The following is a 26,393-nucleotide window of genomic DNA, read 5'->3' as shown; positions in this document are numbered from 1 at the left end:
GAAGAGTGCCTGATGAGCCCAGTTGTAAGTAAGCTATTAAGACTCGATTCTACGCTTTGTTCGTGTTTTCCTCCGAAACAATAAGTTCCATTGGAGCAACCTTTCAACACCTCTCTCTGTCTCTGGCAAGCAGAGTTGGCGCAAAAAAGGTTGGGGACCGCTGCCCTAATCAACTTACCTATGTCACTATGTAGAATTCTAATACCTTGGAATACCTTAAAGCTAGCTGTGGAATGCACAGGGTTCTCAGGGAGAACAATATTGAGAGACCTGTAGCTTGCTACTGTCAACAACCTTCTACTGCGTAGCAGCATTTCTTATTTAGCTTCCTGTTTTTCTTCTTTTTTTCCACATATAGTGTACATACAGTGTAATGACTGTGAATGCTTGGTGGGATGCTCCTATGCTGGTAAGGAGATTACATTTTAGGACTTAAACCAGACTCTAAGGAATTGCTGTGTCTAATTTTGCGATGCTGCGATTAACAAACTGGGTTCTGTTTGGAGGTTGAAGAGGAACTTTCCCTCACCAGGCCGACAGCCGTCCGTGCCACAGTTTATCTCATGCAGCGCAGTGTTAATTTTAAAATGATCAAATACTTTAGACAATGTATATTCTTCAATGACAAAAAATACAAGTGTTCATTTAAGCAAATAAACAGAGCCGTAAGAGATGTTTTTCAGAAATTGTTTTCTTTATTTTTATTTGCAACTAACAAATTTTTTAAAAATTTGTAGTTTTTGTTGTGCTCCCTATTATGTGAACCCCTCACCTAATTTGTTATGTTTTTTAACAAATTAAACCCCAACAATCAAATGATCCCCTGTGAGCAAGCACTAGGCACAGTGGAAAGGAAAAACTCCCTTTTAACAGGAAGAAACCTTTGACAGAACCAGGCTCAGGAAGGGGCAGCCATCTGCCACGACTGGTTGGGGTGAGAGGCAAAAGAAAAGAAAAATGAGAGCACAAGTTAGCTAAATGTTGCTCATGTTGTCTAACATGAACAACGTATGGTTTACTGGACTGTGGATGAAAAGCAGTCCATCATTACTATTCTTTAAAAGGGAACTAATCCATCAGCAAGGTAGCAATATGGCAATATGACAGAGTTAAATAGGCAATCACTGCTAAGCATTGAAAAGCCCCAGTAAGCTGCAGGTATAATAAGGCCTACTGCGGCAACACCTAAACCTATTTTAAGTAGGCGTTTGGCACCATGACGCCATGAACCACTAGTCAGAACCACGTCAGGAGATGGTTCTGAGACAGGAGAATCAAGCTCTTCAGGTTGAAGACCAAGATTCTCCTGTGTCGGGACCACATCAGGAGGTGGTTCCAAGGCAAGAAAAAAAAGCTCCTCAGGTTCAGGAGCAAAATTCTCCAGCTGCAGAGCCTCCAGAGATTCCACCTGTGACTGTTTTTCGTCCTGAGCCTGGCTCACCCTACACTGAAGATTACATATTTCTTTTTTCAGCTCAACTATCTGTTCTGTCTTGTGATCTATTTCTCTGTTCTGTTTTTCTATTATCTCTTCTTTTTTTGTTATTTTATGGTGAGCTTCTCCCACTTGGTGCTCAAGTCTCTGTTCAAGAGTCTCTAAAGTTTTCTCGAGTTTTGCATTCTCTTTCTTTTTTTCGTTTCTCTCACTTTCAATCTGAGACAACTCAGCAGCAATGCTGCTGTTATGCTCGAGGAGATATTCTTCTTTTTCCAGAAAGTCATGGTGCATCGTCTGAATGGTGTTAACCTGTTCCTGCATTTTAGCCTCCAGAGATTCCACCTGTGACTGTTTTTCGTCCTGAGCCTGGCTCACCTGACATTGGAGATTGTATATTTCTTGTACCAGCTCAACTATCAGTTTCTGGTTTTGCACTATTTCCCTATTCTGTTTTTCTATTATCTCATTTTTTGTTGTTGTTTCAATATGAGCTTTTTCCACTTGGTACTCAAGAGTCTCTAAAGTTTTCTCGAGTTTTGCATTCTCTTTCTTTTTTTCGTTTCTCTCACTTTCAATCTGAGACAACTCAGCAGCAATGCTGCTGTTCTGCTCGAGGAAATATTCTTCTTTTCCCAGAAAGTCATGGTGCATCGTCTGAATGGTGTTAACCTGTTCCTGCATTTTAGCCTCCAGAGATTCCACCTGTGACTGTTTTTCGTCCTGAGCCTGTCTCACCCGACGCTGAAGAGTACCTATTTCTTTTTTCAGCTCAACTATCTGTTCTGTCTTGTGATCTATTTCTCTATTCTGTTTTTCTATTATCTCTTCTTTTTTTGTTATTTTATGGTGAGCCTCTCCCACTTGGTGCTCAAGTCTCTCTAACGCTTCCTTGAGATCTGAGTTCTCTTTCTTTTGTTCATTTCTCTCACTTTCAATCAGTGACAGCTGAGCAGCAATGCTGCTGTTCTGCTTGAGGAGATATTCTTCTTTTTCCAGAAAGTCACGGTGCATCGTCTGAACGGTGTTAACCTGTTCCTGCATTTTAGCCTCCAGAGATTCCACCTGTGACTGTTTTTCGTCCTGAGCCTGGCTCACCCTACACTGAAGAATACATATTTCTTTTTTCAGCTCAACTATCTGTTCTGTCTTGTGATCTATTTCTCTATTCTGTTTTTCTATTATCTCATTTTTTGTTGTTGTTTCAATATGAGCTTTTTCCACTTGGTACTCAAGAGTCTCTAAAGTTTTCTCGAGTTTTGCATTCTCTTTCTTTTGTTCGTTCCTCTCACTTTCAATCAGTGACAGCTGAGCAGCAATGCTGCTGTTCTGCTTGAGGAGATATTCTTCTTTTTCCAGAAAGTCATGGTGCATCGTCTGAACGGTGTTAACCTGTTCCTGCATTTTAGCCTCCAGAGATTCCACCTGTGACTGTTTTTCATCCAGTGCCTGTCTCACCCTACACTGAAGAATACATATTTCTTTTTTCAGCTCAACTATCTGTTCTGTCTTGTGATCTATTTCTCTGTTCTGTTTTTCTATTATCTCTTCTTTTTCTGTTATTTTATGGTGAGCCTCTCCCACTTGGTGCTCAAGTCTCTCTCTCTCTTCCTTGAGATCTTCCTGAAATTCATGGCCCATCATCCGAAAGGTTCTAAGTTCTGCATGCGCATCTGTACCATTCTGTTCAAGCTCATTTTTAAAGCGATAGTAATTTTTTTGGTAATAATTCTTTTTGCGCTTTAGGGTGCTTAACTCCAACTGGAGTTCTTGTATTTTCATTTGAAGCTCCCTAGGCTCCGATATTTCTCTCTCCATCATCCCATACAGTCTTTGTGATTCCTCTTGAATCTCTCTGTCAGACTGTGAATTATTAAATGTTTCGTGTGACATTTCTTTAAACGTTTAATGCAAAGTGTCGACAAGAAAAAATGTTTGCTTAATTGTTTAAGTTTAAAAATAGTCCCTTTCTGAAAGGTTTCTGGTTTGCAAAACACAACTCGCTGTTTCTGAAAATGTTCCAAGTAAAACTGTGTTTGCGAAGGTGAAGAGGGGGTATTTAAGGACTTTTGTGGCCGCGAATTTGACGTCAGCGCTCTTTGAGCCTTTGATCCTTTGTTCGATCACAGGACAGCTGTGCGTAATTCTGCGCATGCTCAGAATATACCCATTGAGATGCACGGTTTTGTTTTGTTTTGAATTTTTTTAAATACCCTGAAAACAGTCCAAACAGTGTTGCCAACTTAGCGATTTTGTCGCTATATTTAGGGAGTTTTCAAACCCCCTTTGCGTCGTTTTTTTTTCTAAAAAGCGACGAGCGACAAATCTGGCGACTTTTTCTGGTGTTATTGGAGGCCTTTTTATGACGACTTTTGACGTGAACGCGCTTGTTGCTCTTACTCTCAACAAGCAGCGGGTGCTGCCGTGGGCACCTCGCTCGTGCCAAAGCGCTAACGTAGAATCGTGACCGCGCTTTTAAAATCCAAGCGTGGCGAGGAAGGCCGCCGTGAACGCGCGCAGGAGGCTTGACGTCACTGAGGCGCCCTGGCTCTCCTGAGCCGCTGGTACTGCTGGTGAAAAGATGGGAAAATCTGATAGACATTTATCGAGGAATTAACGTAAAATGAACGATTTTTGCAGCTGACTTATTTTTGACAGAGGATCCACTATTAGCAAGGATTTGACTTCTACCAGAGAACGACAAAGGTAGTTTGTTCGGAGGGTTTTTTTCCTCTGTGGCTATTGTGTTAGCGAGAAAAAAAGGTTCTTCTTGACCACATAAATTGGATATACTAGCCTCCATATGTAACGGCGAGCTAACGTTAAGCGTTTGTGCATTTGACGTATTTCCCTTTCTTTTGTATTTAGCAGTATCACAGCTACACATATGTAAACCAGTGAATGAATAACCGTAGCTTGAAATGAAAAACCGTTGAGCTGAGGAGAAGGAAAATGGATATGGTTTGATATGGGTGTCTCCAAAGCAGACACCGTACGGAGTCGATGGGATTGTGCAAAAAAAAAGGGGAAAAAAGCTTTGATTCCTGTTAAACGTGTCACATTTTGACGACACTCACGATTAACTTGTCACATTAAACATCTAACCAGCTATCTGACAAACTGTTATTTCCGTTTGTATACAAATTTTCACGCTCAGACATTTTTTTCCCCCCACAATGTCCAGCATGGACAGTCCCCTCCTTCCCTCCCTTGCTAGTTTTAATCCATAGCGATAGCAAATTAGAAGAATGAATCGGAGAGCCAGCGTTTATTCTGGTGGCAAAATACACAATGGAATATAAAACTCAGAAGCTAACAAACGGGGTTAAGGCGTCATTGAAGGTACAAGTGTCATGCTTTACTGTTAGCCGGCGTGTTAACGTGACATTAGCAGTTAGCAAGGCCAAACACACTCAAGATAAATGTCTGTGGTGGACATATATACATGTATGTATGTATACACACACACACACACACACACACACACACACATATATATATATATATATATATATATATATATATATATATATATACACATGTCAGAATACTTCGACACATTACACTACTACCAAAACCTTGTAACATTAGACTATATGTGCAAATTATATGGTTGTGAGCTGAAAGTACTTGTTACAAGATTAACATTTTGTTGAAAGCTAACCTAAAATCACTTCTACCTTTGGCCTCAAGTAGATTAGAGCAAAGATTTTGCTCCAAAGGACCCTTCACTAGAAGAATTTTCTTCTTAGACATGACTGTGTACAGTTGCGTAACTGTCTGTACTGCAGGAAGGTATTCAGTTAAGACAGTGAAACCTTCAGTCTGTACTGGTACTCTGTTTTCAGTTTTTCATGCATTCAGTTGTTTTATTCATGTGTTATTTTGTGTACTGTTGCTATGCAGTTAACTGGGAACAATTGTGTTTTCTTTGCAGATTGATGTCCTCATTTGTAACAGTGGATAGTTTATCTTTGAGGTCTGTTAGCATCAGCAACCCCTGAGAGTGGAGTGCTTCAGACCTCTGTTGTATCATGAACATTGTGCTCACCAGTTTAAGCTGGATCTCTAACACTAGTGAAATACACAACCTCACAATCTGCGACAATATAACCAGATACTAAGGGTTGTTCTTCAGATTTGGTAGTGCCTCCCTTCTATTTAGTCAAAAATGTACGGTAGTGCTCGCTCTGTTGGCAGAGGGGATACAAACCATAGCGGAGGAAGAGATGGAAGTGGTACTGGTAATCAGGGATCTGGCCGTTCCCCTCGGCTCCCCCGTTCTCCTCGGATGGGGCACCGGCGTACCAACAGCACTGGAGGCAGTGGGGGAGGTCCTGGAGGAGCAGGAGGCAAGACCCTTTCAATGGAGAACATCCAGTCCCTCAATGCTGCGTATGCCACCTCAGGACCAATGTACCTGAGTGACAATGAGGTCGCCATGGGAGGTGACCACCTTCCCAAAACTGGTGGCACAGTGACCACCATGGGGAGACAGAGGGTGACTTATGGGTCGAGAGGTAGCAGCAGTGGAGTTGTAGCAGCAAGTACTCCTAATATCTCCACCACAGTGCCTGCCAATGCTGTGCTACCAGCAGGCCTGATGGCTGGAGATGCCCTAGCTTTTGGAGATCACCACATGGCCTCCACAGTGCCCCATTCTCTAAGGCAGGCAAGGGACAATACCATACTTGACCTGCAGGCCCAACTCAAAGAGGTACTTTGCCAGTTTTTTCCCACGATTTTCTCAATTCTGAAATTTTGATGAAGAGGTTAATTTATGGCATTCACCGGTCATATGTTGGGTTGTCATGTACCTACCATTTATCCTGCGTTCTCAGGTTCTGCGGGAGAATGAGATGCTGCGGCGAGAAGTGGAAGTTAAGGAAAGCAAACTCAGCTCCTCCATGAACTCTATTAAGACCTTCTGGAGTCCAGAATTAAAAAAGGAGCGAGCTCTCAGGAAAGATGAGGCATCCAAGATCGCCGTCTGGAAGGAACAGTATCGTGTTATTCAAGATGAAGCACAGGTGAGCGTTGTTTAATGCTTAAATAGACTTTTAGCCTCTGTTTTGTTTTTTGTTTTGTTTTGGGGGTTTTTCCCTCTAATTTCATCATATGATGTCTCTCAGTCTGGATAAATTTGCCAAACTTCCAGAGCTTAACATGTTTGGGAAGGGGGGAAAAAAGCATTTCAAGCAGTGTGTCTGCTTTAGTACAAATGCTTTTCTCTTTTTGTTCTCTCTCTGCATAGGTTAGTGACAGTTTTTGAGCATCTAGTTAATCCTCTTATATGCAGCTATATGCTTGTGCATTTTAGATGAAAGAGGGTGGAAGTCTCATCTGAGGAACAGGATGAAAAATGTGCGAGGAAAAAAAAAGAAATGAGAACATTACAAAAGGTAGCAATAATAAAGGAGGGCTTTGCAAATAGTGCAATTTACAATTTACTAATACTGCGTCTATGCAGTATGTAATAATTAGTGTTTAGATGTTTAACTAAGCACTAAACATCACATACTGCATAGATGCAATTGAAGATTTTATCAAATCTCTCTTTTTAAATTTTTTGTCAACATTTTAGTGAAGCAATCACACCTTTGTGACCTACACCTGTTAAAACTGAGTATATAGCAATACACCGGACATATTTTGGCACCGTTAAATAAGAGTTTATCCAAGCAGGTATTTCTGTTTTGTGCTCTGTCTCGACTCCCTCTTTCTTAATAAATAAGTGTAGTGTCAACAAACTTTGCATAGGATGGTTCTATTGTTTAAAATCTAAAAGTGTAATTGGATAAGTGCAGATAAGGTCTTTTTAAATACTCTACGGTAGGTTGTTGGGCTCGTGCAAATTGGGTTTCATTAATGAAGAGGCATCGTCTTTGTTTCACTGTGGTTCTTAATGGGTGGGCAGACCTGTATAATTTGCTGTTTTCACTCCTGCTGAGTCACAGAATCACACTCTGGACTAATTCCCAGTAATGCCTGACTAGCACTGCGTAATCAGCGAGTGCTTTAATTTAAAGATGTTTGCTTTTGTATGTCTGCCTCCGCCTCCCACACTGGCACACGTGCAATGGAAAGCATGGACACGCAAACATGCACACAGCAGTGTACTGACTCTTTGCATTAACTTACGCTTATTATTACATTTACTTACTATAACCTTAACCCTAACTACTACTTGCCTAGATCTTAGTCTTAGGCCTAAAGATAACTTTACGTTGGTGGTTCTTAAAGTGGGCAGGCGGAGCCATTTTAAGGAGGTGACCAGAGAGTAACTAAAAAAAGGTTGACTGAATATGATTTTAGTTTTGTCGAGAAAATAAACTGCCAGAAATTTAACCATGGATATTTTTAATTAGTTATCGCTTTTAAAAATTGTGAGGTGTAGGTGGTGTGAATGGGATGATTTTCAGCTTGCAGAAAAATGAGAGGAATGCTACTTAACTATAACTTGAAACCTGTCTTGCTTTTAAAAGCATATGATTTAAATTATTGCTACTTGCTTTTTGTCTGTAAGAGTAAGCTGCCTCCCTTCAGGTCCTCATTGGAGGGCATTTCTTTAAGTTTCACGTAAAGCTGTTTAAGCAGATGTCTAAATTTTTATGCATATGTTTAAATGGATTACTTTGAATTTGAACACAGTGTTTCCCAATTCATACCACAGACCAGTCTTCCCCTGCTTTGTTCTTCCTCTGTTTTGTTTGCTGTTGTAATATTAATGTTATATACTGGCATATGTTGTAGTGTTAATCTTGTGTTAAACCATCTTCATCCCCTACATTAAGTCAGATAATAATAGAATAATCACCAGTTATTTTTTGTTAATGATTCTTTGCCACATTGATTAAACGCTGCTTTTTTCTGTGAGATTTGCCAAAGATGTTTAATTATTGGATGTGGTGATGCCGGTGCCACAGAGTTAAGTTACAAAAAATGTTTGTATCACAATATCCAGTGTGGAAGATAAGCTGTAGATGATGTGTTGACTTCTTGTTATATCAATTTAGAAAGTGCATCATATAACCGCAATGTTTTTCAGACACCTAACTCTTGTCTTTTCTCAGAAGAGAGTGAGAATATGGGGGCTGAGGAAGGGAGGTGTGTGTGTGTGTGTCAGTTCTTGTCCGTACATGCATCTCCCCATGTGTGTGCGTCTGTTGTGTCGGGGGGGTGGATCGGTGCAGTCACAGCAGTGAGTCAGCCTTAGTCACGGGGTGGAGAGGGTGATGGAAAGGGATGGTTAGTGAGAAGAGGGGTGAGAGTATCAGAGGGAGGTAGAGAAGGAGTGTAGACTGCTGGTGGAAGGAGAAGGAGGGAATAACAAAGGAAGGAAAGGGAGGGGGCACGGGAGGTGGAGGATGGAGAGATACGAAGGGAGGCAGACACTGACTTCTCTCTTTGTTCTGTCATCTGAAAATGCTCGCAGCTGGTTCAGACCAGAGTGTAACACAGCCTTGTGTTACTGTCTCACAGCAACTCTGCCAAGAGTCTGTGGCGTCAGATGCCACAAACAATGCAATACTATACGGGGCTTATTGTGTTTCACCACTTGCATCTCTCTGGCCATGAATTGCAACAAATTCTGAGCTGCTAAATTTTGAGTTATGATTAGTTTTTGTTTGGCTGGATGCAACGCAATACTCTACCAGGAGCCATTCCCAGAAAGTAGCCCATGCATCATTCATAAAATCAATAAAATTTTCACCTCGTCTCCCTTGTCATATAAATAGCCTTGCAATAAAGGCTAGAGAGCAAAGAGTAGAACCAGTAATTGTCAGCAGTTATATGTGCGTCTCTCCTCTGTCCCTAGCATCTTCAGATGACTGTTCAGGCTCTCCAAGATGAGCTAAGGATCCAGAGGGACCTGAACCAGCTGTTCCAGCAAGATCCTGCTAGTCAAGGAAGGGACCTGGCCCTGACATCCGAACCTACAGAGGAGAACTATCGACGGCTACAGGGTGAGCATGAGAGGCAGGCCAAGGAGCTCTTCCTTCTTCGGAAGACCCTGGAGGAGATGGAGCTGAGGATTGACACACAGAAGCAGACCCTGGCAGCCAGAGATGAGTCCATCAAGAAACTACTGGAAATGCTGCAGAGCAAAGGTGGGTTTAAGCAGGAAAAATCCAAATAGTTTAATGAAGTTTACAGTTGATTGATTATTAATGACTGTTTAGCTGATTGTTGCGTGTCTTCTGGTTCATGTATAGGGTTCACTGGGAAACAAATAAACAGTTTGAAACTCTAGGCCAACCATATTCATCCATTAACATTTTATTACTCAGTAGGTCTCAGGTTATCACTGTGTCCCAGCCTATTTTCCTCAGCTCCTTTAATGCTCACACAGCTGTAGGTCAATTGTGGCTCCACTGCTCCATTTTCTAGACATGATTTCTCCTTTAAACTCAAGCAGGAGCTTAAAGACACTCCAAGCCTGTGCACAGGTGTTTTTAAAAAGTAATTGCATGCCGTCTTCCCTAGGGTGTAAATACAAAGGACATGAAATCTGAAGAGCCCAAAGGTACATGAAATTAAAAGAAACCTAAAACTCCTTCCAGAAAAAGCTTAAACCCTTTGAACCCTCAGCAGTTTTGGGGCTTTCTTTTAAACTCCTGTCACATATGTACTCACTCTGGGCTCATTTTAACAGGGCAATCATAACTAGATTTTTTTTGCACAATATAAACACTCAGGCCAGTCCCCAGAACGGTTGGTGTCCTATAACAGGTGCGGTGAAACACTCAGACTGTATGTAAAAGATGGATGTCACCTCCATAATGTCACCTGTTGCTTAACAAAGTTACAAAGTTCTGTTGGGAAGTCTTCGAACTGACCGTCATCTTGTTTTTAAACTGGACATGAGTGAGGCGGTGAATCTGAAGATGACTGTATGATCACAGGTTAGCAACTTATCAGTCTCAAGGCTAAATCATATCCTGCTTTATCCTCCCTTTTGAGTCTAATAGATGACAGTAATTACAAGGGAAATATTTAAGGGGGAATTTGCTTGGAGGGATAGAATAGATAGGCAGGTTTAAGGCACTTCTACCTTTGGTGCTTGTTTTTAGAGCCAGAAACTACACTATATTGCCAAAAACATTCACTCGTCTGCTTTCAAACACATACGATCTTATTCATACGATATCATGTCAGCACACCCTTTGCAGCTATGACAGCTTCAACTCTTCTGGGAATACTTTCCAGAAGGTTTAGGAGTGTGATTATGGGAATTTTTGACCGTTCTTCCAGAAGCACATTTGTGAGGTCAAACACTGAGGTCTCCGCTCTGATTTATCCCAAAGGTGTTCTCTCGTGTTTAGGTCAGGACTCTGAAGGCCAGTCAAGTTCTTCCACATCAAACTCACTCATCTGCGTCTTTTTGCACCTTGGTTTGTGTACTGCTGTGGAATCATGCTGCAACAGAGCCCATCTCCTAAAATATAACCCCACGCCATAATACCCCCTCCACCAAACTTTACACTTGGCACAATGCAGTCAGACAAGTACCGTTCCCCTGGCATCCACAAACCCAGACCATCAGATTGCCAGACGGAGAAGCGTGATTCATCACTTCAGAGAACATATCTCCACTGCCCTAGAGTCCAATGGCGGCGTGCGTTATAGCACTGCATTTGGTGATATAAGGCTTAGATGCAGCTGCTTGGCCATGACAACCCATTCCATGAAGCTTGAGCTAACCTGAATGCCGCATGAAGTTTGGAGGTTTTTAGTGACTGACTCTGCAGAAAGTTGGTGACCTCTCACCCCAACCGGTCGCAGCAGATGGCCGCCCCTCCCTGAGCCTGGTTCTGCCGGAGGTTTCTTCCTGTTAAAAGGGAGTTTTTCCTTCCCACTGTCGCCAAAGTGCTTGCTCATAGGGGGTCATATGATTGTTGGGCTTTTCTCTGTATCTATGAAGCGCCTTGAGGCGACATTTGTTGTGATTTGGCGCTATATAAATAAAATTGAATTGAATTGAATTGAATTACTTCCCTCAGCATTCGCAGACCCTGCTATGTGTTTTTTTTTTTTTTTTTTTTTTTTTTAGGATGGCAGGTTTTTAAGGCTTCAGGGGTTCAGTAAGTTAAATTACACTGCCCATTAGGTTCAATGTTGTGTGCTTTGTTTGTTTGGTTTTTCTTTTATAGTAGATGTGCAGAGTCTATCCTCAGATATCCTTACCTGCTAAACAATTGTGTGCTTTTGTTTCTTTGTTTGTCTATGAGAGTTATACACACAGTTGGCTGTTGTAAACATCTAGACTTCATAATAGTCTTTTTACATACATCACAATTGTAACAATTTGTTATCTTTGCTGTGTTAGGACCATCTGCCAAGGCATCAGAGGAGGACCAGGAGAGGACAAGGAGACTGGCTGATGCAGAAATGCACAGGCATCACCTTGAGAGTTTGCTGGACCAGAGAGACAGGGAGATCACTGCTCTGAGAGAGGTAATCTCCAGTTTATTAATTTTGGCATGCATTACTTTTAAGGCTTTCCATCATATTTGGTTTGATTGGTAAGATATCGATATTCATCAACCGTGTTTTACATCTGACACAGCAGGAGCTGCACCGTCGGTACGAAGGAACTCCAGAGTCCACCAAAACTAAGGCCCTACAAACTGTCATTGACATGAAGGTGAACATTTAGATGGAGAAATGTGTGTGTGTTTATAGTGTATTGGTGACAACATGTTATTGGTGATAACCTTTTTCCATCAACTCCAGGATGCAAAAATCAACTCAATGGAGCGGAGCCTCAGGGACATGGAGGAGGAGCTGCTAATGCTGAAATCGAATGGACTTCTGAGCTGTGAAGAGCGTCAAGAAGAGATGAAGCAGATGGAGGTTTACCGCAGTCACACCAAGTTCATGAAGAACAAGGTCAGAGACTGTGTGATAATTCTTATGTTTTTTTTGTGTTCACACATAAAACTCTAGAAACCACCTTTTTCTCACGGTAGCTGTAGCTCGGGAGGTAGAGCTACTGATCAGAAGGTTGGTGGTTTGATCTGCATGCCAAGTATCCTTGGTCAAGAGACTAATCCCAACTTGAATGTCTGTGATTGGTAGATAGAAAATCATTGTGTGAATGGGTGAGTGAGCCACGTTGTATACAGTGCTTTGAGTGCTCCGCCAGTAGAAAGGCGCTATATAAGAATCAATTTACCATTTTACAATTTGTCCAACCCTTCCTCTTTCTTTCTGCACTCGGGCTAATCTTTTTTCAGATGGAGCAGGTGAAGCAGGACCTCTCCAGGAAGGACACCGAGCTGCTCGGTTTGCAGACAAAACTGGAGACGCTTACCAACCAGTTCTCAGACAGCAAGCAACACATCGAAGTCCTCAAGGAATCCCTCACTGCCAAAGAGCAGCGGGCTGCCATCTTACAGACGGAGGTAGAGTATCCATACTTTCTCACCCACTGTATTGGTATAGACCAACGGTCGGCAACCTGCGGCTCCGGAGCTGTATGCGGCTCCCTAGTCCTTATATTGAGGCTCTGCATGGTTTGGAAAAATAAATTATAAGTATTTAACTGAAGTGTATTTTATTTGTATTAGTTCTTTTTTAAAACTTGTAGTTCTAAATCGAAAGATTATTCTGATCTTGAAATATAAAAATAAAGTTATATTTTATTATTTTTCGTCGCTCAAAATAAGCGTTACACTACTGGAAGCCGGTATACCCACCGAAACGACGTGCATTTACCGAGACCTTCAGCCCCACGTAGGCCAAGTATGGAGAAATGTAAGAAAAGAAAAATATCTGAAGAAAATACGACATTTAATGATGCCTGGGCAGATTCATTTGTATTTACTTCTGACGAGAGTGGCCTAACAGTATGCCCAATTTGTGGAGTGTCGATCTTCGGATCCACATACGTATGTGAACAGCTATTCTCCACCATGAACTATGTTAAAAACAAACACCGCTCACGCCTCACAGATAACAGCTTACAGTCCTGCGTAAAGATGAAAGTGACTTTGTACAGCCCCGATCGTACAGCAGACGCTGTGTGCAGAGGTTCAGGAGCAGAAGTCCGATTGTAAACATATCACGGCAGACCCAACGATGTTTACATGAACATGCTCTTCAGCATCTCTTTATTGACCACTTCTCACACACGCAGCCGGCTGTAGCTTTGCAGCTCACAGCCCGACACATACAAACAACCGCAGAGAGAACAAGCCGGTGAGGCGTGATTGCGGATGCCACTCAGGTACGTCTGCCTCTCCCGCAGCGGCACTGCGGGCCACGCCCCGCAAAACACATTAACCAGGTAAAATAAATATTATGCAGATACTTTGAAAATATTTATTTTAAATTTTTTAGGAGCATGGTGCTTTTTTCCAATTATTTTTTTAAATTCTGGTCAAGGCTCCGCTACACTCTGATAGCCCAGAAGGTGATATAAGGATGACGGCTCACTGTTTTTGTTTGCTACATGGATAATTTGAGTTCAGCTTTTTAATTCATTTAAAAGAGACCTTCAACTGGTTGACTTTCTTTGTTGTTATTATTTTTTAAGGGTTGAAAATGTGTTCATTACATAAATAACATTTAATTTTCTCCGTAGCACTTCATGGATTTCATAAGCAACACACTATAGTTGTTCATACAAAGCATAAAGGTAAAAAACCAATATATACAGTGTTGTCTTCATTTTAGATGTCAAAAAGTATTTGCGGCTCCCAGTGTTTTCTTTTCCGTAGAAACCGGGTCCAAATGGCTCTTTGGGTGTTAAAGGTTGCTGACCCCTGGTATAGACTGTAGAGGCCTTTACACACCAGACTCATAACCATTCACACCAATTGCATAATTTAACTGGGTGACTGTGCAGCTTCTTTTTTTTTTTTCTTTCTTTCCTGAACCAAGCTTGATTTTTTATTTATTTTTTTAAAATCTGGATAAACAGGCACACCTCGTATCGCAAAACATTGATAGGTACTGAATAAACAATGACATGGAAATAGTAAAATAATAGTATTTTTATCTCAGAAACACAACACCGTTCTGAAATCTTCCTCACAAGTTTAAATCTTTGCTTTTGTCCACACTCATAACTTGTAGCAGGACACGTCTGTAGTTCATGTCTGTAAACTGCTAACCCATCTTGTCTATCTAGGTGGATGCCTTGCGCCTGCGTTTGGAAGAGAAGGAAGCAACTTTGAATAAAAAGAGCAAGCAGATACAAGAAATGTCAGAGGAGAAGGGAACCCTCAATGGGGAAATCCACGACCTTAAGGATATGCTGGAGGTTAAGGAGCGCAAGATCAATGTGCTTCAGAAGAAGGTGACTTTAACTGAGAATAGTGCAATCTTGTTTTTGAAATGGCAATATGTGTCCAACGCAAGATCAATTTTATTGATGGTTACTTGTGTTTTCACTGCAGATCGAGAACCTGCAGGAACAGCTGAGGGACAAGGAGAAGCAGATGAGCAGCCTGAAGGAGAGAGTAAAGTCTTTGCAGGCTGACACTTCCAATACTGACACTGCTCTCACAACACTGGAGGAATCTCTTGCAGAAAAGGTGGATTAATTTCTGCAGACTTGTATTAGTCCATCTGTATTAATAAACAAATGTTGGTTGATAATCTGTATAAGAATCTTGCTTGATTCTTTCCTCCACCTCTTTATAGGAGCGGATCATCGAGCGTCTAAAAGAGCAGAGAGATAGAGACGACCGGGAGAAGACGGAGGAGCTTGAATGTACCAAAAAGGAGCTGAAAGAGTTGAAGGAAAAGCTGAGCTTACTGCAGGGAGACCTGTCAGACAGAGAGGTGAGAAACATATGCAAAAAACACACAGGCAAACTCTTGTTTACTGTGATTCTATTAATATAGTAAAACAGTGCTGTCAGACACGGGCATCAGTTTTTTGTTGTTTTTTCCCCCCCCTGTTAGTCCTAACTTTGCACTGAGTCATGGATGCCTGCATTGGTGTTAATGTATTCTCAGTCTGATGCTCTGTTAGTTAAAGCTGGAATGGATTCACCTTTACGTGTGTGTGTGTGTACGCACACAGACCTCTCTGTTGGACCTAAAAGAGCACGCATCCTCCCTGGCCTCCTCAGGGCTGAAGAAAGACTCCAGACTCAAGAGTTTTGAGATTGCCTTGGAACAGAAGAAGGAAGAGTGCCTCAAACTGGAGAATCAACTTAAGAGAGTGAGAAATACATTAAATACGTATTAAATACAAATACATTAAATAAAGCTTCAGGCACCTCACGTGGCCTGAGATGTCTAAACTACAGCCTTTGTTCTCCATCAGGCTCAGAATGCAGCATTGGAAGCTCAAGCCAACACCGAGCTGGCTGAGCGCATTAGGAACCTCGAACAGGAAGTGGCCCGCCACAGAGAAGATTCTGGGAAAGCTCAAGCTGAAGTGGACCGCCTCCTGGAGATACTCAGAGAAATGGAGAATGAGAAAAATGACAAAGACAAAAAGATCAATGAGCTGGAGAGGTGGGTTTGTGGATCTTGTCAGTGTGCATGTGTACATGTGGTGGATATTCAAGGGTGGATGCACCATATAAATGTGTATAACAAGTATTTAATGAGGTATAATGTAGGTCCACAGTTTGTCTCCGGGACTTCTGACCTTTGTTCGTCACATGCGATGTAAACATCTGACGTGGTATCGCTGTAGAGACTGTTGTGGCTGGCACATTAAAGCAGTCTAAATTGGCTTTCTGCCATTTGACATCCTGGCAGGAGTGCTTTGAAAGCTGGTGTTTGAGGTTTTGTGAGGTGGTTTGTTTCAGTGTTGACATGCTTAGCAACAGGCAACTTCTTTTCATGTTCCTGCAATTGTTTTATTATTATTTTGTGTAACATGACCTTGTTAGATCCAGAAAAGATGCTGCATAATCCGTGAGCTGATATTTTATGAGTGCCACCCCTTCTGTCTTATTCTCCATGTTTGCTTATTCTCTTAGTCTGAGTCTGCTTTTCTCTTTACTGCTTTCTTGTCTTTTCATTGGAAATTTCCCACCCCGCCAGTTTGGCCTCAAGGTTAGTGACACTGCTTTTCTCTCCTCCTCACCTTGACACATTTTTCTCTCTCTCTTCCTAAATTTCCTGTGGAGCTGCAAGCAGTTGTCTTTTTCTTACTTCTGTTCAGGCTCATTTTTCCTTTTTTGCTTTTGGTTTGTTTGTTTTTTCACTCAAAGTCAAAATGATGCCTAAAATCTCACCCAAGCAAGTCTGTAAGATTGTGAATGTTTGTTTAAAATGGCAAATTAGACCTCTTTATGTCCATATTTGAATCAACTACATTTACTTGGTGTACAACAATTAATGACCTAGAAATTGTAACGTGGGAATGTCTGAGTCATCAAGCACATACCTAATATACAATATTTGTTTTTGGTCCCATGACTTTATTTGCATGAGTTCCTTTATTTAGTTATGGATAAGCCATCTAAGTAAGCTCAGTGTGGTAAAATACAGCGCTATATCTTGAAAATGCTTGCTGTTCACTTGTGTGTAAGACACATTTTCACTGTTCTAGAGGAAGTGGAGCCCAAAATGAGGTCTGATTTGTCCTCTTGCTCCAAATAGAATATCTAATGTAACTGACTTCCTGTAGGCAAATGAAGGATCAGTCGAAGAAGGTGGCATCACTGAAGCACAAAGAGCAGGTGGAGAAGAGCAGGAATGCTCGACTTATGGAGGAAGCCAGGAAGAGGGAAGACAACATGTCTGAGAACTCCCAGCAGGTGAAGGTGAGGCTTGCCTGTGGATGATCTGCACTGTGCAAATTCTGTAGGAATGCTACTGCCTTTCTCAGTCAGGGTACAACTGGGCGAATCTGACATCTCCTTCCTTCTTCTACTGTGAAGGACACTTTACGGCAAAAGACAGAGCGCATAGAGGAGCTGGAGGAGGCCTTGAGAGAGAGCGTTCAAATCACTGCTGAGCGAGAGATGGTGCTCGCACAGGAGGAGGCTGCCAGGTCACTTCAGGAGAAACAGGTACACAAACACACAGATATAGCAAAGCAATATTTATGAGCCAGCACCGCACGGTTAAAAGAAACTGCAGTTCTTCCTCTGTCGCCTTTTTCTGCTGCCACTGTGCTGTCGCTCATCCTTTCTCTCCCTCTCTGCCTGTCCCTCCACTTGCTTCCTCTTCTTTCATCTCTGCTTGTCGTTTTCTCTTGTTTTTTTTTTCTCCGCTACACACCGCCTCTCAGAAGCACTCACTCAAAGCAATGCATGAGTCCAACCTCGCCAACTTTAAGTGGTCTAAGGTATGAGCCCAGTATGTGTCAGTGAGCAGCGACTCTTACAGGGGGTGGACACAATAAAAGCAACACCTCTACAGTTCATGCAGTCTCATGCAACAACCCTGCACAGGATACATGTGTCAGGTTTTAGTAATTGTTGAGGGACTGCATGTGTGTGAAACGTGTTGGTGTTGTTTCCAGCCCATGTAATTTATGCGCCTTTGTTTACCTGCTGTTTGCTTTTAAAACGATGCTCATTAAAGTTTTCACTTTAATGAAATCCAAAGCCAAGTACATTTTTACTTCGAGCATGAATTATTCATTAATTCCCCTGTTCAGTCTGTTGTGATTAAGTAAATGTTTAATAAGGAATAACTGTAGTGCCTGTTTAAATTAAATAACAGGTAAATGAAATCCCGTCTTGATCCCTAGTCCTTCCCATCAGACCACGTGAATTCTGTTGCCCCTCCCTCTTATAAGAGATGGACAAATCATCCAGAGTGTCTTTTCTGAAAAAAAAAAAGGCCCATCCTTTTCCCTGGTGGATTTCAGGTAATCCACTCCAATCATCATTGAGCTGTTTGTGTGTGTGTGTGTGTCGGTGTTCCCAGATGGAGGAGCTGCTGGGGGCCATGGAGAAGGTGAAGCAGGAGCTTGAGTCCATGAGGGCTAAGTTGGCCTCCACTCAGCAGTCTCTGTGTGAGAAAGAGGCTCACCTCACAACCCTGAGAGCCGAGCGCAGGAAACACCTGGAGGAGGTGCTGGAGATGAAGTAAGAGACACACACACACGCACAGTGGGATTGCATAGACTCTGGATTATTGATCACCGCCTTAATCTTGTAAAATGTCATCCAATTCTGGCTTTTCCCAGATGGCAGGCTAATGTTGTGCAATGAATAATAAATGATAATCGAGCTATTTACTTTTGTGGGTAAATGCCACATTGTTACATCTCCACCTAACAGGCAGGAGGCGCTGTTGGCGGCTATTAGCGAGAAAGACGCTAACATTGCACTACTGGAGTTGTCATCCTCTAAGAAGAAGAAGACCCAGGACGAAGTGGCTCAGCTGAAGCGGGAGAAAGACAGACTGGTGCAGCAGCTCAAGCAGCAGGTGAGGAGGGGGCTGATGGTGTTCACAGAGAGAGGGTGATGGAGTGAAAGTTGTAACGCTGGTACCACAAGTTTTTCCAGGTTTACAGCTGCTATATGCAGGAAAATAAATCCTCACAGGACTGATGGGGGAATAATTTTGATCTTTTCTTTAAATAAAAAGTAAAAGCTCTATGAAAAATGATGGATTAGAAGTAAAACTGTCTATGTCTAGAATGTGCTGCAGCTGTGTTTTTAAGCACAAAGAAACAGGTGTTACCATGTATTGTTAGTTAAAGTGAATGGCTCTACCTTTCTTTCACTACTACTACTACTGGAACACAGTCAACTCATACTTAGCTCTGACTTTCACACTAAAAGCACTGTGGCATTAATAATTACTGAGCAGATGTGCACGTTAGAGCTCATCTTAGTTCAATCTGTTAAGTAGTCTTTAAAATCACATGCTTGGGATGCCAGTGCCAGATGACCATATGCCAAATGGCTGAAATGCAGCAGCTCGGGTTAGAGTTGAGAAAGACGTGTGGCAAAGAATTCTGTCTCCCCACATTCCTGTCTAATCTTCACTGTGCTTGCATATGCTTGTAGTGTTTCTACCTGTGAGGAGCAGATATCTTTAAAACTTTTACTTTTAATTTGGCAAAAACTGAAATAACTACAGGTTAAACTGAACACACGCTGTCAAACAAACTGGTTTCTTTTTATATGCCAGTCTGAAAATGCCTGTTGGAGCCTGTCCATGTTGAACTTCCCTGTTTTATCAAACCCTGCATAGTAGAGGTGGGAATCACCATACATCCCACGATATGATATTATCACAATACTTAACGCACGATACGATATTATTGCAATTTTTAAAATATTTTGCGATATTCAGATTCTGTACATAAAGGTAAACTTTATCAATATTCATTTTATCTAATATCAAAGTCTCACACTCAGTCTTTCTCTCATTTCAGTCAGTTTTATTGTTGACAAACTTGAACGGTTTGTATTACGGTCTAGTCCAACTTAATTGAATGCAACCATCTGGTACAATTATAGCTATTCTGAACTATGCAATTTATGAAAACTATGCAGCCCCTTCAGCAACTGAAGAATTTGAAAGTAAATTAAAACAAAATATAATTTTACATTAAATAAAAAAGTTTTAAACTTAATTAAAATAAAACATATCTTAAATGAAAATAAGTAAACTGTCATGTTTATTGCTGCCATAAAAAAAAGTTAAACACATTTGGACAGTGAAGGAATGTCAGGATTCTTGCTCAGAAAAAGGAGCTGATCAACATGCTCTGAAGTCAGAGCATGTTCCAGTCCACAAGAACTTTTTTTGTAACAAAATATCGATTTCTGCTGTCCCTGTATCGATACATTATTAGCAAACAAAATATCGCGATACTACACAGTATCGATTTTTTTCCCCCACCCCTACTGCATAGCATGAGTTGATGTCGCATCTCCATCATCTGAATCTTTGGAATTTCTTGGGACAAATCTGAGATGATCTAGGGAGAGGAATTCAATGAGTGTGAATAGCAAGAGAAACTGTGTCGTCTTAGATGGTAAATCAGACTCATTTGCTCTTACTTCCTGTTGCACCTTCTGTTTCCACACGCATCTGTGCGTGTCTACAGTAACATGCAAATGACGTCTGTGCACGGTGGTGAAAACTGAGCCAGGCAGTGTTCATTAAATGAAGTAAGATTAGATTTCTCCTGTTAACAATTTGTTTTCAGGCTGTACTCCCAAGATTTCAGCAGTTAGCTATAAAACCTTGGCCATAATTACGATTTCCTCTTCATCTTAGTTGGATGTTTTTAACAATTTGCAGACCCAGAACAGGATGAAGCTGATGGCCGACAACTATGAGGATGACCATCTGAAGACTGCACCTGACCAAACAAATCACAAACCCTCTCCAGATCAGGTAGTTTTCTTAACCGCCATAAACCGCTTTGCTAAATTTTTCTTCAGTCGATTTGTGGCCACGTCTGTAAGTAAGGTTGAACTCACGGCTTGCTCTCTAAAACTCGGACATGGTAGTTTTCTGCTGCTACTTTTCTTGTCTGTTTTGCACACTAACCAGATGTTCCTTCCTAATGCTGCAATTGGCTTACCTTGTGGCTAACAGGATGACGAGGAGGGTATCTGGGCGTAGCCAACCTTTTGCCCACCCCCTCCCCTCTCTCTCAGCCATTTTGTTCAGAAGGGTGAGCTTGTATGAAAAGCCGTTGCTCCATTGGCATGTTTGCTTGTCTTCCATTTCTCTGTGGGGTGCTTTTGATGCACATCTCTCCTCACAAACTCATCCTGTGCTTCAGCATTCATATACTGCTTTTTTTTTTTATGGGTGGGGAATTCAGTGTGTGTGCGTGTGCGTGTGCGTGTGTGTGTCATCACTTCAAATGAAAGCAGCTTAGCTTTGCATGTCACTGCTCTGATGCTAATGATTGGCTTCTGACGTTTGGCTCAGACAAACAGGTGTTGGATAATGGCTTTAAACTTGATCTAATCAGTGGTTTAGTTAGTTGCTTTGTAGGACACTTTGTTTAGCTGCACAAATCTGTACTCTGTCAGAGTGGCTTTCTTTTCTTTCTTTTTTTAAATGCCAAAGACAAACCAAAAAAACAAACAAAAAAAACGCCCAGACTCTTATGGCACAGCCAAGCTTCTCTCAGAAGGGATGTTTTGTTTCTAAGTGCCTCTCTTGGCTCACTGGGCACCATTCACTCAGGCTTTAATGACACTGTCTGCTGACCGTTTTTCTCCTTTGTTAGTGGTTAGTTTGCTCTACTTATTTGTCATGACTAGCTGTTATAAATCAAACATGTAGAAATTGCTCAGATGTACTGGGCTCTGCTATAATGTGCTATCATTATTATTTATATTATGTACAGTGCTTTGCTACTCTAACCAATCGTCATGAAATCGCGGGGCAGATCAGGACTCTGCTCGCTGCACCTCAGCATGGCTTGAAACACTATTTGGGAATAACTTTTCTAGCTTTAGGGGTTTAGCAGGAATTTTGGCTGTCATATGAGCTGGTGATGGGCATGCATGTCAAGGCTTATGCTTTCTTTGTTTTTAAACACAAGTGGTGTCTCGTGCTTGGTTCCTTTCATTCTCTTCAACCGTTTAAACCGGGGTAAATTTTATCGTTTAATTTTTTTTTTCGTGCCATTTCCTTCGAATCGCCTTTCTCACTTCTTCTTCCTCGCATCTTGCAGATGATACCCCCTCTTCTAGCCCTGTCCCAGAACCGCAGTAAGCTCAAACTTTACATCGCCCACCTGACAGACCTCTGCCACGATCGAGACCCCAGCATCCTCAGCCAGCTCACGCCGCCCGCTCACTACCACCACAGCGACCCTGAAGACTGGGAGGAGGACCTCCAGAAAATGAGCGCCGAACAGGTAATGAAGAAAATCTAAGTCATTGACATTCATCTCTGAGCAGCTTCTTTGATACATATTAAGCTTTATTTTGGGGGAGCATTAAAAATATGCTTTTGGAGAGATTTTATTGGTGGCGAGGCATTTCAAAGAGGAAATCAGGGAATCGGTTCAAGAGACAAACAAACACAATTCCAGTAACATGACTTAACATGAAGGAAATGGAAAAGGTGCAGCAGGGAAAACTGATCACAGACAAAAGAGGAATGGAGTAGATGCAGCTGTGTGTTGTTTAAGAACCCTCTTTTAACCTCAGATATACCTAAACATGCACCTTTTTGTGAATTGTGCTGATGGCTGTGTAGAAATGCTATTAAAAAGCTATTCCTGCCCTTTCTCCTGCAGTTGGAGCGGGAGCTGGAGGTGTGTGAGAAGGAGAGCGGAGAGCTGCAGGAATATGCCAACTCTGTTCTCCAGCAGATTGCAGATTACTGCCCTGATATCCTGGAGCAGGTCGTCAACGCCCTAGAAGAGTCGTGCTGAAAACTCTGACCTCAGACACAACCCGCCTGAGTCCAGGTCTCCCTACCTCCACCCCCCAAAAAAGTGAAAGGTTCCTGGAGAGAAGAGAAAGTAGGGGGCATTATCACATCTTGCTGGACTCCTCTTCTTCGTGTCCCTCATTCTACCCTGCAACAAACTGTCAGGTCCTCTGGGTGCTTTCCTGTCCCACATGTTAATCTGTCAGGCTGGCAAAATTAAATTAGGGATGTTCGTGCTGTTAAATATGGCACTTGACACATGTAACGACAGCCGCCGATAGATTTTACGTGCACACCTCATCACTGTCAGGCAGACAATAGCACACTATCGGTTGTTGCAAAATAAGTAGCATATGCAAACACCCCTAATTTGATTTTTGCTTTTTAAAGGAAACTAAAAACTGAACACGGGTGAATTTGGAGGGGAAAAAGAAGCAGACTTGCACATAGTTACGCACAACGGAGAATACTGCCAACCTTTTTCTCCTTAGATAGCTTTATTGATAACAGAAGCACTTGCCTTGATCTCAGTCTTTAACCCCTTGGATTTCTCTCACAGAACTTTCAAGTTGAAGTAGTAAGTTTATTTGTTGCTCTGGACAGGAAAGCACTTTTTTGGTCTTGGAGAACTGGGGAGCTGCTACATCTCGAGGGAGCGGAGAGGAGCTGGGCCCAGTGGGTAAACCATGGATCCGTGTAATAGTTTGGTCCTTGAATAGTAACACTGAACGCAACGTTAATATTCTCGAAAGCCTTGGGTCTGTCCATGTAGCTTGGATTAGGATGTAGGTGTGTTACTGTCATCGTCTGTGGCTGGGTCATTAGAGGGGGGTCAAGGCCTGACCTTTGACATAAACCAAAGGTCAGATTTTAGTTAGTATGTTCTCAACAGATGAGAGAGAGGATTTAAAAAAAAAAAGAAATGAAAAAAAAGCTTTTTTTATTATTGGTGACGATTATTAAGTTTTAGATGGTTTTGCACACTTGTCCACTTGTTTATGGGGTATGCAATGTTTGTTTTGCGAACGTTTTAGTGGCCTTGGAGCATGCACAGAAATAAGTACTGGACCTAACGCAGGGATATTTATTCCTCTGTAATACTGGTGCTAAGGCATGATGTGAGAAATTACGATCTGAACATTCAGTCTTCATCCAAAGTTCCTTTAGATGGTACTCAAAGCCCACCTGATCCTAAGTTTGTCGACTGAATCGCTGACAAAAACGAGCGATGCCTCTGCTGTTGTGTTTTTTGAACTCTTCAGGGCTGTGGTTTTTAATTACTAAGTGCATCTACATTTCCAGAAAGGTCACTTTTCAGCAGATTTTGACTTTTTAGATAAGTTTGTAAATAATGTGATATTTAACATGTGCAGTGACTGAATAAAGGTAACTAGGTGGAAGGTGTCGTGCATTCTCTTAAAATATATATATATATATATATATTGGAAAAGTTAAAGCAGTGCAGTTGTCATTGTGTCTTATTTTGTCTGCGGGACAAAATGTGCGTGCGTATGCGTGTGTGTGCGCGCGTGTGTGAGACAGTACTGCCACAATTTGCGGAAAGTCGTGTTCAATAGAGATATATAAATATAACACATATATAAATATATAAAATGTTTACTGTATCGATATGCATTGAATGTTTGCACAGAATCTTGAAGGGCAAGCTGCTCTGAACAACATGACTGTCGAGTTAACGTCCTCAGCAGAAATGGAGGAAAGAAGTGTCAAAAACAAAAAAACTTGTGTCAAAATAATGTGTGAACTACAAATGTTTCAAACCGTGACTGTGTGATGGGAGAGTACTTTTCTTACTTTTATTTCTAATCGTTCACCAGAGGGTGATGTAAATGTATTATCTGAGATTCCAGTGTTGTCTTTTCTTATGTCAATGGTTTTGGCTGTTTGATGTCAAAGGCAGACCGAGCCTGACGGATAAAAATACGCCTGGCTCTTCTGCTGTCATAAGAGAAACACAATGTTACACAACAGTGTGAAACTGCGCCAGTATACGTCTGAAAATGGGTGGAGATTTTTTTTTAAACTTTCTATGTATGTTGTAAATTTACTGGTATATTTGAGAGGGAGGGTGTACTTCAAAAAAACAAAAACACCCCCCTGTGGTGGAAGATGTTATTTGGATGCTTGTTTTTTTGCTCAGTAAATTCTCCTTAATATCTGTAACCTGTCATCACTACAGCAAAAGCATTTTTCAGAATCCCCCCCTTGCTTTGGCCTGTGTGTCCCTGCCCTTGCCTTAATGATTTCTTTTTCTCAACTCCTGTTTGTGGAACACAGAGCTGCTTAAGGGGCTTCTGTCAAAGTTCATGGTGTTTGTTTTTATTTTGCATTTGTATAACAAATGTACTGCCTTCTGTTTATTCATGTCAAGAATCAAACTGTGTAAAAAGAAAGCAACATGTTAGTGAGTTATTTGGATTTTGTATGTATGTAAATAAATAAATTATAAGCCTTGTTTTCTTGTTATGAGGGCATTTTTTTCTTTTTTCCCCTTTAATTTTAAATTCCTACTTTGATTCCTTTCCAAACGCTTCCTACCTTTGAAACAGAGGAGGGAAGTTGACTAACAGAAGAAAATAAAGACTTATAATGGACACGTAGTGTAGCTGTCACATCTGTCCTTTGTTTGACCTTAGCTGTAACTAGTGCGTATTATCCTGTTGCCATCCTGTAATCTGTGACCTCTGACATAAACAAGGCATTTTCACCCATAGGGTATTTTGTTTTTTGGACCTTTCTGATTTTGTGGGGAGAATACCAGTATATCAGCAGTGCCTGAAAGCCTCAGACCATCCCGTCTGGCACTAACAACCATGCGACATTCAAAGACGCTTAAATCGCCCTTCTTCTGATACTCAGGCTGAACTTCAGCAGGTCATCTCGACCATGTCTGAAGGCTATGGTCCACAATAAAGTTAGGTTGCTTCAAAAAGGAATAAAATAAATATATTTTGTTGAAAGTACATCAAACGCATGTTCTGTGGTTCAGATTTTGACCATAGCAGTTAACAAACTTGACTATGCAGCATTTGTATTATGCTAACTTCAGATATAACTCAGCATTATACTATAGAAATATAACAAAAACTGATCAAACATACTGCACAGCCGATAGAAGCTGTACAAACCACAGCAATAAAAGCTTATAATCATACACCTAATCAAAGTTGGTACAGCTGTTACAAATAAGAGACAAGAATCAAACATATTTGTCCTCTTTATTCATAAATATCACTCCTGTATGAATATAAAACAATCTTAAATTACTGCTTTTTTTAAAAAGAAATACTCTGGTGTTATCATTGGAAGCGCCAGTTGAAAGTATTGCATATAGTCTTGGTAGCTGCTAATGACTACACCTCACTGTATATGTGATGATAAACCTTAGACGTGATACATAACTTACTTCCTCAGTAATATGAAAGAGAGGCCACTAAACATAGGTAAACAAAGACAGGAGTGATTCACCCACTTCAATTTGAAGTACAAATTTTAGTCATTCAATTACAAAAAAAATGTTACAGGTAAATAAAAAAACAAGGAAAAAAAACAAACAAAATCTATTAAAAAACTTCAAGCACTCGAGCACTTCTGTTTAAAGTTAAATGCCTAGCTGTTACTCAGAAAACCAAAAAAAAGGATG

The 26,393-nt window shown here is 41.3% G+C and overlaps 2 protein-coding genes across 11 annotated transcripts; one reads left to right on the top strand and one right to left on the bottom strand.

The window, feature by feature from the left end:
• Window positions 1-675: 675 nt before the first annotated feature.
• LOC146515667 (uncharacterized) lies at window positions 676-3,345 on the bottom strand. The gene has a single exon (XM_085168010.1). It carries the CDS (start codon window positions 3,326-3,328, stop codon window positions 1,058-1,060), a length of 2,271 nt encoding a protein of 756 aa, XP_085024136.1. The 5' UTR covers window positions 3,329-3,345; the 3' UTR covers window positions 676-1,057.
• Window positions 3,346-3,852: 507 nt separating this feature from the next.
• Window positions 3,853-26,340, top strand: LOC146515666 (ELKS/Rab6-interacting/CAST family member 1-like). Of its 10 annotated transcripts, none has more exons than XR_014875287.1 (22): window positions 3,853-4,141; window positions 5,373-6,152; window positions 6,277-6,465; window positions 9,255-9,546; window positions 11,766-11,893; window positions 12,006-12,083; window positions 12,173-12,328; window positions 12,676-12,843; window positions 14,574-14,741; window positions 14,842-14,979; window positions 15,089-15,229; window positions 15,474-15,614; window positions 15,720-15,913; window positions 16,451-16,462; window positions 17,040-17,175; window positions 17,293-17,424; window positions 17,646-17,702; window positions 18,290-18,450; window positions 18,646-18,793; window positions 20,627-20,722; window positions 20,927-21,005; window positions 22,023-22,138. XR_014875287.1 is itself a non-coding variant. In XM_085167995.1 (22 exons), the coding sequence occupies exons 2-22, from the start codon at window positions 5,607-5,609 to the stop codon at window positions 22,728-22,730; spliced, it is 3,402 nt and encodes a 1,133-aa protein (XP_085024121.1). In that variant the 5' UTR covers window positions 3,853-4,141; window positions 5,373-5,606; the 3' UTR covers window positions 22,731-26,340. The 10 variants fall into 10 exon arrangements, 7 of the variants coding, with proteins under 7 accessions (XP_085024121.1, XP_085024120.1, XP_085024126.1 ...); XM_085167995.1 differs by lacking the exon at window positions 20,927-21,005 and adding an exon at window positions 22,593-26,340 and having other exon boundaries at window positions 12,009-12,083; window positions 22,023-22,208; XM_085167994.1 differs by lacking the exon at window positions 20,927-21,005 and adding an exon at window positions 22,593-26,340 and having other exon boundaries at window positions 22,023-22,208.
• Window positions 26,341-26,393: the final 53 nt, after the last annotated feature.

Source organism: Neolamprologus multifasciatus, chromosome 7, assembly GCF_963576455.1.
Source record: "Neolamprologus multifasciatus chromosome 7, fNeoMul1.2, whole genome shotgun sequence".
Lineage (NCBI taxonomy): Eukaryota > Metazoa > Chordata > Actinopteri > Cichliformes > Cichlidae > Neolamprologus > Neolamprologus multifasciatus.
Note: the sequence above shows the minus strand (reverse complement) of the source record. Positions and strands in the feature narration are given on the sequence as shown.